This window comes from Taudactylus pleione, unplaced genomic scaffold (genome assembly GCF_031769625.1).
Source record: "Taudactylus pleione unplaced genomic scaffold, aTauple2 ptg000372l, whole genome shotgun sequence".
In the NCBI taxonomy this organism is placed as follows: domain Eukaryota; kingdom Metazoa; phylum Chordata; class Amphibia; order Anura; family Myobatrachidae; genus Taudactylus; species Taudactylus pleione.
Genome location: NW_028284773.1, coordinates 16154441 through 16171501, shown reverse-complemented (window position 1 = coordinate 16171501; position 17061 = coordinate 16154441). Strand labels below are relative to the sequence as shown.

At 42.4% G+C, this 17061-nt stretch overlaps 1 protein-coding gene across 1 annotated transcript in view; it reads right to left on the bottom strand.

Moving 5' to 3' along the window:
* The window catches only part of LOC148508309 (putative cation-transporting ATPase 13A4), a 149478-nt gene that overhangs the window by 48345 nt on the left and 84072 nt on the right, over window positions 1–17061 (bottom strand). Inside the window, exons 13-17 of the mRNA XM_088444764.1 lie at window positions 15608–15669; window positions 13139–13289; window positions 9374–9463; window positions 7862–8018; window positions 6419–6536 (exon numbers count right to left, since the gene is read on the bottom strand). Coding sequence (XP_088300890.1) covers window positions 6419–6536; window positions 7862–8018; window positions 9374–9463; window positions 13139–13289; window positions 15608–15669 — 578 coding nt within the window. The remainder of the gene's footprint in view (window positions 1–6418; window positions 6537–7861; window positions 8019–9373; window positions 9464–13138; window positions 13290–15607; window positions 15670–17061) is intronic.

The window sequence follows — 17061 nt, the reverse complement described above, 5'->3', positions numbered from 1 at the left end:
CTGCGCACGACTGTGAATCAGGCCCCTTATCCTGTATGGGGGCCTTATCCTGTATGGGGGCATATATATATATATATATATATATCTTTATGAAATTTGTATTGAAATATATCTGCGCTCATTATTAATCACTCCATATTGGCGAACTATAAAAAAATTGTAAGAAGGAAATTCATTCAAAGAAGTTGAAAGCCCATTTATATATTCTATAATCAATCACGTACAATGTTCACCTTATACACTAAAAGCAATAAAAGAGGCAGGATAAAGACAATAATACAATTTGTATCACCACTAGCTAAACACTCCACATAGAGCTGAGAGCAAAAACAAGCTGTGTGTTATGTGCTGTAATGCCTGCAGGAGTATACTGCACAGGCTCCAGAGGATAAGCCCATCATTCTGTCCCTCCCATACAGATGAATACATTGTTTAATACTACAAATTTTATTACTGTTACAATTTAGTATAACACAAAACAGCAGAGCCAGGCTTTCCCTGTTACTATATTCACCATCTCTACTTCTATCTAAATCATTACTGTTAGAGATGAGCAGTTTGGTATTGGCTCGGTTAAGTTCAGATCTGTTTTGGATAGCCAATAAGGTAAATCCTAACTTGTGCTATTTTGCCAAAAAGAACCGAGTAGAACTGAACCACTCATCTCTAAGTACTGTACATGCTAGTATTATCATATATATATATATATATATATATATATATATATATACATTTTATGCATTCACTGTAGATTGTACTTTGTTCATGTATGTTGTACTGGCGCCGCAATTACCCAAATTGTTTAAATCACAGGAAACACAGTCATTACTAGCATATAAATATTAGTATATAACTACACACTTTATAGTTTCCCCCTCATAGACTTGCTCATTGTTCTAGGTTTCAAATGAAAAGAACAACACTGTGGACCTCATTCAGAGTCGGTCGAAGCGGCAGCCCGGTCGTACGGGAAAAGGAGCCGGATATGCAAATGATTCCCTCGCAAGTTGCGTCCCTAAGTTCGGATCGGCTGCTGGCCGACCAGGGGGAGGAAGCGGCCGGAAGACAAGAAAATACGCCCCCTTCTCGTACGCGTTACACGTAATCTCCGGGCATATAAGGATTAATCGAGACCATCGGAGCTGGTCGTAGAGCTTAAGGTTGACCATACCCTCTCTTAAGCTCTACGATCAAGTCAGTGTAAAAACCTCCCATGTCACATGTGCCATGATGCTACTTTGTTAATTATGTACTCCCATAAACCGTATGCACTCCCATAAAACGCCGTTCGCATAATTAGGCACGCCTGCGTTCGGATTTCCACTCCCCCATTTTCAAGCGCCTTCCCCTGTTACCACCCACAAACGCCTCAATCTGTCACTCAAACTACCGACCTGGCTGTGTTCAAGGAGAGAGAAATTTCTGATCTTAGCGGCTAGTTTGCGCACACGCATTGCAAACTTTACGCATGCGCAGTATAGCGAACATCGGTGGTGTACGACCGTGTGGCCGCTTCGACCGACTCTGAATGAGGTCCAGTATGTGTGTAAAATCAGTACTCACTCTGTGTTCCAATTACTAGATGTACTATCTCACAGTGGGGGCGATTCAATTCAACGTGAATTGAATAGTGTTGGGAGCGAGCTCCCGGAGCTATTCAATTCAGTGCACTGTGTGGTCGGAGAATGCCGGTTATAGTGCCTTAACAAGGGTCTTAAGGCACGTTAATTGGCATTCTCTGAAAAAAGTGCTGGGCGCGCAGCCGTTAGAACCGCGCTAAGCAGAAAAACTGCTGCGCGCCCGGCACTCGGTCGGATTTCTCCTCGCATCCCCAGGGGGGTGCGAGAAGAAATCCTTAGCGCGTCCAAGCAGCGCAGTGTATTGAATAGCTGTGGGAGCTCCCTCCCACGGCTATTCAACATCGCGTTGAATTGAATTCCCCCCAATGGGAGGTAATCTGCTCATGATTGCATAGATTAAATTCATGGCCCTTCACATTCTCTGATTTATAGAGCCCTGAATGTTAATCGCTTTGGCAGTCATTTCCTGCGATGATATGCATCAATAATTAATGTGATCATAGGTTAATAAACCTTACATTTCCCGCACCAAGTTAGGCCTAATAGCCGCTCTGTCTGTTCTGTTTCAGAGTCTCACATTAGTAAGTTGATTCTGTACATTCATATTTCTGCCTCTTTGATACTGCTCGTGCACTAGCTGAACAGAATGGCTGCAGACAGAGGCCCTGATGCAGAGCCGGACGCTCTGACAGAGCGCTCGCTCTGAATCAGGGCCGTCCCTCTTACTTTCTGGAGCGGCCTCCCGGCCGCTCGCATAGCTGTGGGTGACCACCCACAGCTATAGCGAGTGGCCAAAATGATGGTCAAGACCATCGCGACCATCAGGCTTGCGACGAGACCCTCATGGTAAGGTCTTGTCTGCCGCAAGCCCTGGAGTGCTTTTGGCTCTATCAGAGCCAAAAGCACTCCCACTGACATCACTAGTGATGTCAGTGGGGCCGGCCCCAGACGGTAGGCGTTCCAATGGGAAAGCCTCCGTCTGGGCAGGCACGCCCCCGGCATGCCCACCAAAGGGGGCGTGCTGTCAATCACCATCGACAGCACGCCCCCTTTGGGGTGAGACCCATAACGACGGCTTGGCCGTCGTTATTCGGGTCTCGTGCATGCGCACGACGGAGCCGCCTCCGTCGTGTGCATGCGCACTTGGGCAACATCGACCCGCTTGCGAGCGTTCAGCGCTCGCGAGCGGGTCTGAAGCAGGCCCAGAGACACAACCCAGAAACTTTCATGATGACACGCCTCCATTTAATTCGCCTCCCCCTCCCCACGTTGCCGCCCACAAATGGTCCTTGCCTGTCAATCAATTTGCAAATAAATGCTCTCTGCGAGCAACAATAAAAATTCTTTATGCTTGTGCAATGTGACTGATGAATGTGCAATGTGACTGCTGCATGTGACTGATGAATGTGCAATGTGACTGCTGCATGTGACTGATGAATGTGCAATGTGACTGCTGCATGTGACTGATGAATGTGCAATGTGACTGCTGCATGTGACTGATGAATGTGCAATGTGACTGATGCATGTGCAATGTGACTGACGCATGTGACTGATGCATGTGCAATGTGACTGACGCATGTGACTGATGCATATGCAATGTGACCGACGCATGTGCAATGTGACCGACGCATGTGCAATGTGACTGACGCATGTGCAATGTGACTGACGCATGTGCAATGTGACTGGTGCATGTGACTGACGTATGTGCAGTGTGACTGACGCATGTGCAATGTGACCGATGCATGTGACTGACATATGTGCAATGTGACTGATGCATGTGCAATGTGACTGACCAGTAGAGGCTCCAGGCACTGGCAAGCCGGTCTGTCGCCCGGAGCGCTACTGTTTCCGGAGGGCACAGGAAACGCCCACCTCCCTCTCAGCGCTATAGGACATATTTAAGCTCACGGGGAGGGAGCGGAGGAGGGAAGGGGCGGCAACACAGGACAGCGCTGGGCGCAGCACAGCCTAGCGCCGGCCCTGTGACTGACGCATGTGCAATGTGACTGATGCATGTGCAATGTGACTGATGCATGTGCAATGTGACTGACGCATGTGCAATGTGACTGACGCATGTGCAATGTGACTGACGCATGTGACTGACGCATGTGCAATGTGACTGATGCATGTGCAATGTGACTGACGCATGTGACTGACGCATGTGCAATGTGACTGACGCATGTGCAATGTGACTGACGCATGTGCAATGTGACTGATGCATGTGCAATGTGACTGACGCATGTGACTGACGCATGTGCAATGTGACTGACGCATGTTCAATGTGACTGATGCATGTGCAGATTACCGATAATTGCTCAACTACGTAGACACCAGCATTGCTTCTTAGTCAAAATAGAGTAATGTAATTATTTGATATCTAGACTAAGTAATATCATTAGCAATCCCACTGAATGAAGTGTTCAAACACAAACTCTTGGTCCACGAGTACGTTTGCAACTAGAAAGTACTGTATAAATTACCTAGTGCGGCTGGAATATAGGGCCTGATTTACAGGTGGGTGCAATGCTCGCCTGTGCTGTGGTCCTGAACACAGAGGATCTGAGGTATTATGTACAACGATGCCAACCACCGGCTTCCCCAATCTGCTGCTAGCGTACAAAGATGCAGCATCTGACAAACCTTAGTCACACCATCGCAAGTAAACCATCGGGGCTAGAACCACTGCGAAAAAAGATGCAGTTCCTGGCTGTGACACGCCTTGAAATGGTCGCAGCATGCCTGCATTTGAGGAGCAACATCCACGTTATATCCCCTCAAACAGCCGCTGTATGTAAATTCCTCTGCGCCCTAATCCACAGTACCATCGCCATCGCCAGAAGATCACAGCACATGCTCAGTGCGACTCAGAAGCATGTGCAGTTTAGAAAACATTGGCGTTTGCAAACTAATCCAAACTACGTTCACCTCTACATCAGGCCATAGAGGCCTACTTATTATGCAAAAAATTTGATCAACCCTCTGAAAATGGCTGTTTTTGGAGGATTTACACATTTCTGAACATCAGGGCTATTCAGCAAGAGAAAACCACAGCAGATATGCAATAGCAATGGGCCTGATTCAGAGCCGGACGCTCTTTAAGAGCGCTCGCTCTGAATCAGGGCGTCCCTGTTTTTTTTTAAAGACGGCCTCCTGGCCGCTCGCATAGCTGTGGGTGACCACCCACAGCTTTAGCGAGCGGCCAGGTGATGGTCGCAATGGTCACGACCATCGCGACCATCTGGGCTTGCGACGAGACCCTTGTGGTAGGGTCTCATTCCCGCAAACCCCAGTGAGCTTTCAGCTCTAATAGAGCCGGAAGCTCACCACTGACATCACATCAGGAACGCCTCCATTTGGCCAGCTACCCCCCCTGCACGCCTACAAACGGGGCAAGCTGTCAATCACAATCGACAGCTGCCCCACTTTGATGCGAGACCCGTAACGACGGAGCACCCATTGCTGGCCGGGTCTCGCGCATGTGCACGCCGGAGTTGGCTCTTGCGTGCGCATGCGAAGTGGGGAACCATCGCAATCACAAACTCTTTTTGAAACCCATGTCCCTGCATCTCACTATTGATGCATAGCTCCAAAGAAGCATACCAAACTGCTGCGATATGTGGCAATAAGGAGCCTGAAATGCTAATTTTCGGGGCTATAATACAAAAGTGAATTAATATGCCCAACAAAGAGAGGCTGGTAAGATAATATAATGCCAGCCTGATACACCTGCAGAAATCTGCATGGATCAATTTACTAATGTGAGAAGCTGAAACACATTAGGGCAGATTAAAATCCGTCAGCTCATGTTGCCCGCATATCAGGCTATTATTATTCTGCTTGCATCTCAATAGGCTGTGATCAGAAATCAGCTCTCAAACCAGAAGTGGTTCCAGCGGCAGCTCACCTATAATTTAAACTGCCCCATTGTGCCGGTACCACAGAATGTTTGGAATAGGCTGGTAAAGGGAATGTAAGCGCTTATTAAAGAACAATCACATTAATTATAGTTACAAATCTTGCATTAATCCATGGCTCTATACTGTACATCATAATAGACTGCGTTGAGAATGTGAAGGGCGATGAATATATTCTATACAATCCTGAGTAGATTGCCTTCTATTGTCTATTGAGACAGCACATCAGAACAGAGTACTAATTTTACACAAACACTGTTCTTTTGTAATTTCACAGCCTAAATCAATGACCAGGTTTATGAATGGGAAACTGAAATGTGTGGGTTTAAACCAACATTTTATGCTAGAAAAGAATGTGCTTCCCGTAATTACTGATTAACTGCACCAACATAATGCTGAGCATGAACAGTAGTGCAAAACAATATTGAACTTGTGAATATGTGCTTTCCTATATGAGATAATACTAACATGTACAATAATAATTTAGATAGAGGCAGATATGGTGAAGTTAGTAATAGACAAAGCCAGACTAATGGCTTGAAGAGACACACAGTAATATAATAGAAATTACCCTACAGTGAGACTACAAGAATACAGGGCTTTTTTAAATTAAAAACCCCCCACAAACCTAATAAAAGCAATATTTATTATAATTAGTGTTTTAGTCTGTAAAATCAGCACTGTACGTGACAGATTAAAGAGAATATAAATCCTTATTACACAGAAAACACAGATTTCATAGTACTTTTAACTTTTTGCCCAAATCCTCTTTGTTACATTCCTTGCAATCTTAGTTTAAATTTCAAACATATGTTGCTTAATATTATGCAAGTGCAAACACATTCACACCTAATTGTTCAGTAAACACCCATGACCTTACCCAACAATGGAAATAAACATGATTCACACGTGAACAGCGCTTACCTCATGTAACTGTCTGTGCTCATATCTTTAGTGCATTGCATTGTTTTATATGCCAGACCTATCACTCTAAAACCCTGAAGTGTGTATAGCTGGAGTTCACTGGTAAAATTAGCTGGGACTGGCAAAAGAAACACAGAGAAGTCATGATTCTCACCTCGTGCTATCCCATTTACACACTACTGTCACAGTAAAACATGCTCCTTAAATATATTTATACCGACAACATAAGAACAATTGAATTTATGGTAAATTGCCCTGAAAATTCTTTTGTTTGTCTGCAGTAACCAGTCAAGCAGTAATAATACTTTATACCAATGGTTCCCAAACTTTTATGTATCGCTAGAAGCGCCCTAGAGTATCAGCAATTTTTGTCATGGCACCCTTAGGCCAAAATTCAGAAAAAAATATGAAATGAAGTAAATTGTGCTTACCGGTCATCCTTAGGCCCAGTTATGTGGTGGTGGACACGGTTTGTCCACATATGTATGATTGTTCACCACCAGTACTGGTTTTGCCTATCACATTGACCATATATAATTTGACTTTGTGCTGCACTACCAACCCGTGGCACCCCTGGCTGCCACAGCACCACTAATTTATTATGTTATAAATATATTCAGTGTGCTGTGGTTTGGATATAACTGGGAACACCTAAGGCAAAACATAACCAGTAATATGTGAAAAATGTTGTGGCCAAGTGCAGAATGAGGAGAATATTGGAGCTCATTCAGACCCGCTCGCTGCTGCTGATGGTATGCAGTGTGTATGCATGGTGCGCATGCGCAAAACTTAGAGAAAGTTCACAATGCATTCGCTCGCTGCGCATAGACAGCCCAGCACAGTGAGTGACAGGGGAAGCGGTTTGTAGGTGGTAACGGGCTGGCCATTAAAAACGGCGGAGTGGAGGTGCAAACGCAGGCGTGTCTGAGCATCTTAACGGCGTTATAGTGGTGTGCATAATTATAAGACAGCATCATAGTACACGTCACCTGGCTTGTTTTTACACTGAAGTGCTCGCAGTGCTTGCGGCAGGGTATGGTCGACCTCAAACTTTATTGATGTACATATTATTGTTATTTAATATTTAAAATTGTAATATGTTAGAAGCATTTATGACAGTGAGAGTAGCATTATTTCTTGGTCTGTTGAAATCATGTTTAATTTATAGACTTCAATGGAACAGTGCCCCCTAGGGTGATGATAAAAATGAATATAGTACTGTACAAGGGTAGAAATATGCATAAAGCAGTAACTTGTGGATGCATGACTTCTAAGATAACTGAGGTCAGTCAAACAAATGTTTATTCTTTTCAAATTAACTTTTTAGTATCATTTTTGTTATATCTGTGTGTGTGCCATTGCTTGTTCTTATATACACAATGAAGAGCAGGATATGTATTTTTTAATATCAGCAATAAAAATGCTTATTAATAATATTATTACCTGATTCTGGAACGCAAAACCGTACCACCATTTCTGGGGCCCCCTTCATGAATGCCAAGTGTTCTTCACTTCCTATAACCTGGGATATCACAGACATCCGCTGGAGGCTGGAGGAAAACGGAAACTGTTGTAGGATGGTAAGTCCTTCCGCAGGGACCTAGCAGGAAAATTGTGTGTTTAATTTTATAATCCATGAAGTCTATAAGAAAAAATAAATTTAAATACAGAACAACCACAATTATAACTACATGAAATCAAATTAAAGAGGAAGTATCACATCATCCTTATTATGTTTCTTCTTCTTCTTCTTCTTCTTCTTCTTCTTCTTCTTCTTATTATTATTAGTACTAGTATTTTGGACATGTCTGGGGGCCTGATTCAGAGATGGACGCTAATGTTATCACAGTTGCGATTTCGTATGGACCGCAGCTGCGAAAATAGTCCCAAAGCTTACTCGAGCATAGGGAGGCCCACTGCTGCCTTGTCATCTGCTTCCAACGTCGCACACCAGCGTAAATATTGGTAACATCGATGCTCATAGACCAGTGATCCAGCCCTTGCAGCAGGTCTGACCTGTCTCTAATACAGCGGCTCTGCTGACATGCTGAGAGCTCTTATGCTGCGTATGAAATCGCAATGGCTAATTTATGCACGCCCATATAACAGTGTATAAACGGTGAGACACACCTGAGTATTTCTAACCACCCCTCTGTTGCCTCCCCCAAACGCTGACTACCTGTCACTCACACTGCGAATCGGTTTTCTGTGCATGCAAAATCGCAAGACAATCGCTGCGCATGCGCAGTGTAACTTTGACGCATGCGCAACAGCAAAAGATTGCTCGTTCTACGGAAATATCACCATTGCGTACATCGCTGGTTCAGGTCCTGGGTACCTAACTTTTGTGCACGGCACTGCAGGTGTTTTCCCCTTTCTTCCCATGTCTTCCCATCTCTCTTCCCCTCTTCCCCTTCTCTCTCTCTCTCTCCTTCTGAGGCTCTTTTATCCCATCTCTACCCTCCCCCCCACTTCTCCCCCTATTTCTCTGTACACTGTAATGCGTGGATGGTGAGGAGACCCGCTCACCTTGTGGTTTCACCCAGTGGTGTCAGTTTTCTTTGCTGTCTGCATAGCATAAGCCATCATTTGTGAAAGGCTCTTCTGTGAGCATGGGGTGCATTCCCAAATGTCCTCCTCTGACAGCACGTCAGAGACAGACATTTCACAGCTGGTATTTAGTCCAAACCTTATAGTAAAACATTATGCTGTTTCGCTATTCAGTTTTTAATTGGCTCATAAAGATAAAATTTGTTCATCAAAACACATGAAATATGGGTTATCTTAGTAAATACCAGTCTTTAGCTCTGAGGAAAGAAAACATGTTTTCCTCAATGTTCTTCCAACATATGATGCATGTGTAAATTACGTAAGTATAAATTACTGACTTGTGTGATTATTGGGTTCTGTAACATTTTCTGTGCCCTTAGCAAGTTTGTACTTTATGGTACTTACTGCACTGGAGCCATGTACTGGTCTCACAACAAGATGGTGCGCTCTAGAATTATCCTCAGAATGATCCGCTTCACATGTTTGATCTATTTCCTAGAGCAGCATTTAATAAAGTGTTAGATGTGTATTGTCCAAGTACATGTGTACAATAGTTTATGATGAGAGAAACATAGGAGTAACATTATATTTATTGGCAAAACCTGCACTAAACCATCACAACCAAGAAACAAGCACTCACTTTCATTGTGTAACTAGTACTAACTAGATAAAAGCTAATTGGTTACAGGTGGTTGTTGTTCAAAGTTTTGTCCTATACATAATGTTAGTAAAAAAGCTCAAATGAAAATCTTTGAATTAGTAAAAAACTTAAAGAAACACAATACACAGTACCATAGCACACTCATACCTGTCCTGAATATTACAAAATTATTATTATTAGTAAAAAGTATTACTATCCAATAATAGGGAGGTACATAGAAGTATAACATATTATTCTTGTGAATTACATAGAGAATCTATTACAAAATACTGCATATTAAAATTTTCCTATTGTGCAGCTTCTCTTAGGCAAATGACGGTAAGACTCTGCATACCATTAAATCAAGCTAATTGTTATTAGAAGACAAAGTTTATTCATGTGCAAAAACAAAAAAGCTGTAGGGCAAAGCTAGCAAAGAACAGCAACTGATCAGAAAAAAAAGGGAGAAAGGGGAATTTTGGGAGAAATTAAATGCACAGGATCTATTGTAACTTAATTTAGTAAATGATTGTGGTATACCAACAATATAAATGAAATCATGAGATAAAGAAATCTCTTTATCAGGTAAATTACAGAGTTGGTGGTGCTCCCCAGAACAAATATATTACTATATTATATTTTGTTTTGCACAGGCAAAACGGAAAAGACAATTCCGTTTGTGGGGCACTCTTATAGTATTATTTTTTAGCAATATGACAAAAGGATATATTTTAAAACATAACTTTTAATAAGAACATACCTTATAAAAAATATGTATGTGAATCATGATAATTATCATAAATGACAATAACAAATATAATGTCTCAATACATGTAATAAAAACATCTATAGGCGAAAATATTGAAGAAAAGCAGATATAATTATTAAATACACTGCCAAATATATTATACTGTACCAGTGTGATGAGGAAACACACGCGGTTAATTCATGTATGAAATTCTAGCATACCCTGTCCCAGGCAATTTCGTCAGAAGAACTGGTACATTTGTTACACATAAACATACTAGATCAGTATCGTAATGATCTCACAGCTTGTTTGCAAAAATTAGGGAGAAATAGATCCACACCAAATAATAAATGAAAATAAATAATGGTTAATTAACCACAAAGCACACTTCTCCCAATGACTGTGACACAGATCTAGGAATTTGTTATGCACACTAGTCCATATGATAAGATCACATGGATTAAAATATACATATATTAGAAACTAATGCCAATATTAATGCAATGTGTACCACTATTTGACCTTTCAATCTATCAATCCTCTTTAAAGCAAGGACACAAATAAAGATATCTAGATTTCACCATATGTATAATATATCAACAAGGCAGATAACTTGTCATTCGTATAAATATCTCATAATAATCATCAACATGTGTTCCTCAATATAATTGATTCTAGGCATAGATGATTCAATAAAGTACAGGATTTGTTTGTAGAATAAGTTAGAGTAGGGCACCTAGACGTCCCCCACTTCTACTTTCACTTGTTGTACCTTCTGCCTGGCATTGGACAGGTGATGAGAGAGTAGGGGGCTGGTATCCATAGAACATAAAGAATAACGGTGGGTTGTTAAAGATCCATATGTCGGGAGTTAAGTGATCTCTGGTGCCAAATGGTATAGCAGAAATCAAGTGCACCCGGATCAGTCAGGTCGCCACCTTAGAAAAAGAAAAGATAATACCTATATACAGCCCAGTCTGTTCACATTGATGTACTGTTAAATTTCCAAGTGTCCGCGTCTGCTGCCTGTCAGCTGTAATCAGCTGTGTCTCACCAGTCCCCTGCACGTGCTGGGAAATGACTCACTGCCGTCCGTATCGGCTCCTGTGAGACCCCGTCTGAGGCAGTGGGAGTGGGAGACTGTTAGCGGCCAGCTTGAACGGCTCCGTGGTCAGAGATATAAAAGGTTGGTTGACGCGGGTTTCGCCAAATGGGCTTGCTCACAACGCGACACCTAAGCAAACGGGTCTCACTATCTTGCTTTAACCCTTGCTATAACCAATAAGAAATCACTTAGAAGCAATTGACATAACATTGAACCTATCATAGCATATATACATCAAAACCAATCATCAGTCTGGATAAATGATTGACACATATTTCAGCCAATCCAATAATGGTCAGCAGGAATAAGTTGATAATCCTGCATATATAGGTAAAGTAGTATTGTAAAAATGGTATAGGAGTTAGGAATAAATACGCAGAGTAAGAGTTTCCTCTGACGAAATTGCCTGGGACAGGGAATGCTAGAATTTCATACATGAATTAACCGCGTGTGTTTCCTCATCACACTGGTACAGTATAATATATTTGGCAGTGTATTTAATAATTATATCTGCTTTTCTTCAATATTTTCGCCTATAGATGTTTTTATTACATGTATTGAGACATTATATTTGTTATTGTCATTTATGATAATTATCATGATTCACATACATATATTTTATAAGGTATGTTCTTATTAAAAGTTATGTTTTAAAATATATCATTTTGTCATATTACTATACTATAAGAGTGCCCCACAAACAGAATTGTCTTATCCGTTTTGCCTGTGCAAAACAAAATATAATAAAGAACAGCAACTGTCAGCCATAAAGCAGACGACACTACACTCCGTCATAGCTCCAACAGAAAGGCTGTGATTACTGTATAACTAGGAAAAACAAGATCCTCAAATGACAACTCTCAGAGCTGCAGGGTTCCTTGTCGAGTAACCACTACATACCTCCCAATTGTCCCGATTGAGACAGGACAGTTACAATTTTTAAAAGGACTACTCACAACTCGGGGGAAAGTGACATATGTGTATAAAATCACAACACTCCTTATATAACAATGGGGTGCAGTTATTATACCTACAGTCGGCATCCCGGCTGACACAGGAGAAAATGGATCGTGTCACATTCCATTCTGCACTAACTCCTGCACTCACTGGTGTGTAATATTGTATAATTACCAGCCACCAGGTAATGAGGTACTGTGGTCTGAGTAAAACCTTGATAAGTATAAACTTACTTTGTTCTATTATTCCTGATATAAATAGATAAGAAAACAGACAAATACATGTTTCATTGGAATGAAGAACTTTTCTAACAGCAATCGGGAGAATTCAATTCAATGCGCTATTGAATAGCGACGGGAGGGACTCCCGAAGCTATTCAATACACCGCGCTGTTTGGGGGCGCTAAGGATCTCTTCTCGCACCCCCCTGGGGATGTGAAGAGAAATCCGACCAAAGTGCCGGATGCGCGGCTGTTTTTCTGCATAGTGCGGCGCTAATAGCCGCTCGCCCGGCACTTTGGTCAGAGAATGCCGGTTACCGCGCCTTAACACCCTCGTTAAGGCGCGATGACCGCGATAACCGGCATTCTCCGACCACACAGCACACTGAATTGAATAGCTCCGGGAGCTCGCTCCCGGCACTATTCAATTCGCGTTGAATTGAATCGTCCCCAATGATAGTAGAGCATCATGTATTTCATCCATTAGATGGCAGCATTACCCAATTTGTGCCTTCAAACATCTTCAAGTCCAAAGGATCTCCCTGAATTTTGTCATCCAAAATGATGAGTGAGTGGCAGCAGGCCATCGCCCCTAGGAGTGGGCACCATGGCAAACTGTTTCCACTTGTGAACATGTGAACTTTTTGAAATCTAAACATGAGAAACAAAGTCAGTCAGTTCTTATCACAAAAACGCCCCCAAAATCTCACAAACATTGGTGTATTTTTATGATTTAGTTGCCTAGCATCAGTCCTCATTTGCTGCTCATACTTATTGTCCTTATTGTTTTGAAAATGAAGAGGATATTGCAACCCATAGCCAATCAAATGAATAAAATATTTAGAGAAGCATAAAATATTGCAGGAGATGGATGTGCAGATCATTCAGGGGGTTGGGTATGTAATACCGCCGGATGTCAGCCCGGTGGTTGAAATCCTGATGCCAGAAGGCCGGTAGATGAAGATCCCGATAGGGGAGATAAGTAGGCTATCCCTACACCTCTCCCCCCTCACCCTAATCCTCCCTTAGTGGTGCCTAACCCTAACCTCCCCCCCTAGTGCCTAACCCTAACCTCCCCCTAGCAGTGCCTAAACCTAACCCCCCCTCCCTAAACCTAACCCCCCCGGGGGGATGCCTAACCCTAAGCTCCCGTCGGTGGTGCCTAACCCTAACCCCCCCTTCCCCTAGCCTGACCCTCCTGGGGGGGTGCCTAGGCCTAAGTCCCCCAGGATTGCCTAAACCTAACCCTCCCCCCTCCCCCCCCCCCGCGGCTAAGAGCTCCCGACGCCCGGCTTACCTACGTTCGGTATGCCGGGCGTTGGGATTACGGCTTGGGGCTAATGATAGGTGTTGGGATTTCAACGCCTATCTTTAGTCCCCTGCCGGGCTTTCAGTCGGAAGGTTGGCGGTCGGTATTTAGACCGCCGGCTTCCTGACTACATCCCCATTCAGGAGGCAGAGAACTGTCCACTCGTGTGCGTGTATTAGGAGCCTATTCATGAGCACTAATATATCCATTGCTAGTTTCTGCAAGTTTTAGTAACAGGCCCAATAATTATTAGGCACCTAATGGGCCTGTCTAGTATTCATCAAACTCCAAAGACGTCATATTCAGATGGCTTTAGTTCCCAGACTCCCGCTCCTTTCTAGCGTAAGGCAGTCAGGGCTGTGACTAGGGATCCTCATGTGTGACAGTATGCATGCGTCAATTCAGGTCATGCATGCAATTCTGCCGCTACTAATTAGCAGTAGAATCATCGGTGGTAAGTATCATGGGGGCTACTATTTTTTGGAGCAGCAGTCCCTTCACTGAAGCAATACTGAAATGCTCTGGTATTATTGCTGTGATGAGTTAGATACTTTATATTTTTCCCCGATAATGAAAGGCCTCTTTGTGAGATATGCCAAAGATACAGTAGTGACCCACTATGAGGACTGGAATGGAAGCAGGCAGGAAATCGCAGACTGAGAGTAAATCAGCCTACAAAATTGCTGTTCTAAATGATTATCTTTCAGTGTATGGACATGAATGATAATAATCGTTCACAGTTCATTCATTTCGGCCTGATCTTCTCAACCATCATACAGCTGAATCCATGCTGTGAAATGAAGATCACCTCCTTATATCTTGCAGTGTATGATAGCACAACGATTATCCTGCAGTTGCTACTGCCTTCATTGAATCTGTGCATGTCTGCATTAATCACACAGTGTATGGCCAGCTTTATAAAGGAGTAAGGAGCAGAATCCCTCAACAGCACAGAGTAGTGATGAGGATCTTGCCATTGATAGACCTATGTAAAAAAAAACCTCCATACAGCCAGCTTGTTACAGCTTGTTTTGATTCTATCATTTGTTCTTTATTGAATCAGTTTGACAACTATTATTATGTCTTGTAATAGCCCAACATCAAATTTACATAATTCATAAGCTAGGCCTGTACGTTACTGTGAAGTGAGAAAAAAACAAACTGGACCAATGCCATAAATGACACGTCTTAGAAATATATGATTGGATGTTAATAGGACAAGTATGAATGTGTGATAATCCACCACTTGCATTGGAATGTGTGATGTCATTAGACGTCCAGAAGGCATGGGTCCTCTATGATATGAAGTAATATAATGATGGCCAAAGTGCCCAAATGACTGCATTATGTCTCTAGGCCTAAGGATAAAGTACAGTATCAAAGTTTGTGAATAAATGAGTCAAGTAATTTAAGTGTTTACTGTATATCTAGTTATGTCCATCCGGCTCTCTATCACCCCTCTGCAGCAGATTGCCAACTGAACACTTAGGCAGTGACTGAAAGACTTGTATGCTTGTAATGTGTGGATTCTTACACAGGTTCTGGACCAGTGATGTCACAGCAGTTTAATAGACTGTAGTTTCAGTTGTTTTACTTGCTAGCATCAGATCCAATTACTTCACTCTATTAAACTTTACTTTAACAGACTAAAAATAATTACCTGCATTCACTGGCTGGAACAACCCCCCATAAATCAAGGCCATCCTCTGTCAAAGTACCAGTCTAAGAAAAAAGTAATGCACAGAAATAGTTAATATCAGTATGTTGTGGCTGATTAGCATTGCTTATTTACTTTTAGGGGGACATTCAATTGTTTTTTGGGTGCACGACGGAGCTATTCAATTTTTGCTCCAATCAGACACAGGTGCAGTAGTTATCATGCTTGTCGCACCCAAATGCATTAGGTTTAGCCACATAATGCGGCTAAACTCGTAAAAGTACCATATAGCAATCCCAAATGGCTGCCCTGTCGCTGATTTCTGCTCGCCACATCAGGTAGGTGCGAGCAGAAATCTGGGCAATAACTGAATAGCTTCATCGGGTGCCCAGGAATAAAAGGCTCAAAAAAATCAATTGAATTCCCCCTTAGATGTTAAGTGCATCTTTGTATTCATTTTGTTTTACCTCAAATAGGCATAATAACCCCAAAGCAGAATGTAAACAGAATCTCCCTCCTACCTTTTATCATTATATGCGTCCTTTAGCAATCTATAGGATTCTCATAGAGTATCAACTGGTTATGTTATGTGGACTTGCCAAAGCAATGTTTTACAAATGTCCAATCCAAAAGGTACTGTTTCTGTTTCTGCCGGGGTATTTTGCACTTATCCGTGTTCACATATGGGTGACGACCCGGGTTGTTCCCAGGTCATCACTTGTCACAACGGACCCGGGTCTTCCATCAAGCAGTGGACGCTTGGAGATGATCTTATCTCCAAGTGCCACTGAGCCGGCCAATCGGAGCCTTTCAGGCATGACCCTGGTCATCACGACCCGGGTTATGCCATTCACACTACAGCCCCTTTCACACATAAGGCCATATCCAAATAGCCGTGAAAAAATGAAAACAACGTCGTAGAAGTTTTCGCACAATTTGCCTGATTTGGTGCGATATATTTTCACGTCTTTTGTCTATGCGTGCTCTCGTTTTTCGCACTATCCTTTTACAAAAGATGTGATGCGGCATTTGCACGGAAACAGTTAGTGGAGAAACCAGCGAAAAGTACAGGGAAATCTGTCTGTACCCCATAAAAAGCCTAACTGACATAGGAAATCAATTTAGAAGTGTATTAGTGGCCCTAATAAAAGTATTTGGGTTTTTTTAAATTGTGTTAAATGGCTGTTATATGTATATTTGTATAACATTGGAAAAATGATAAAAAGCTATTTTTTTTGGCAAAATAATTAGGGGTACATAAAAATGGGTGCAAACATATATTTGTGTCCTAAAAGTGCACTTTTAAAAATGGTAAAAATACACCTGGGGCAGCCACCTGCAATGTTCAAAAAACAAATCCCATCCATATAGCCCTCCAAAATACTAGACCCACTACCTTAAACCCATTTTCCAACACTTTTAATTTTTTCACCCCAAAAATTATGTAATTATTGGTT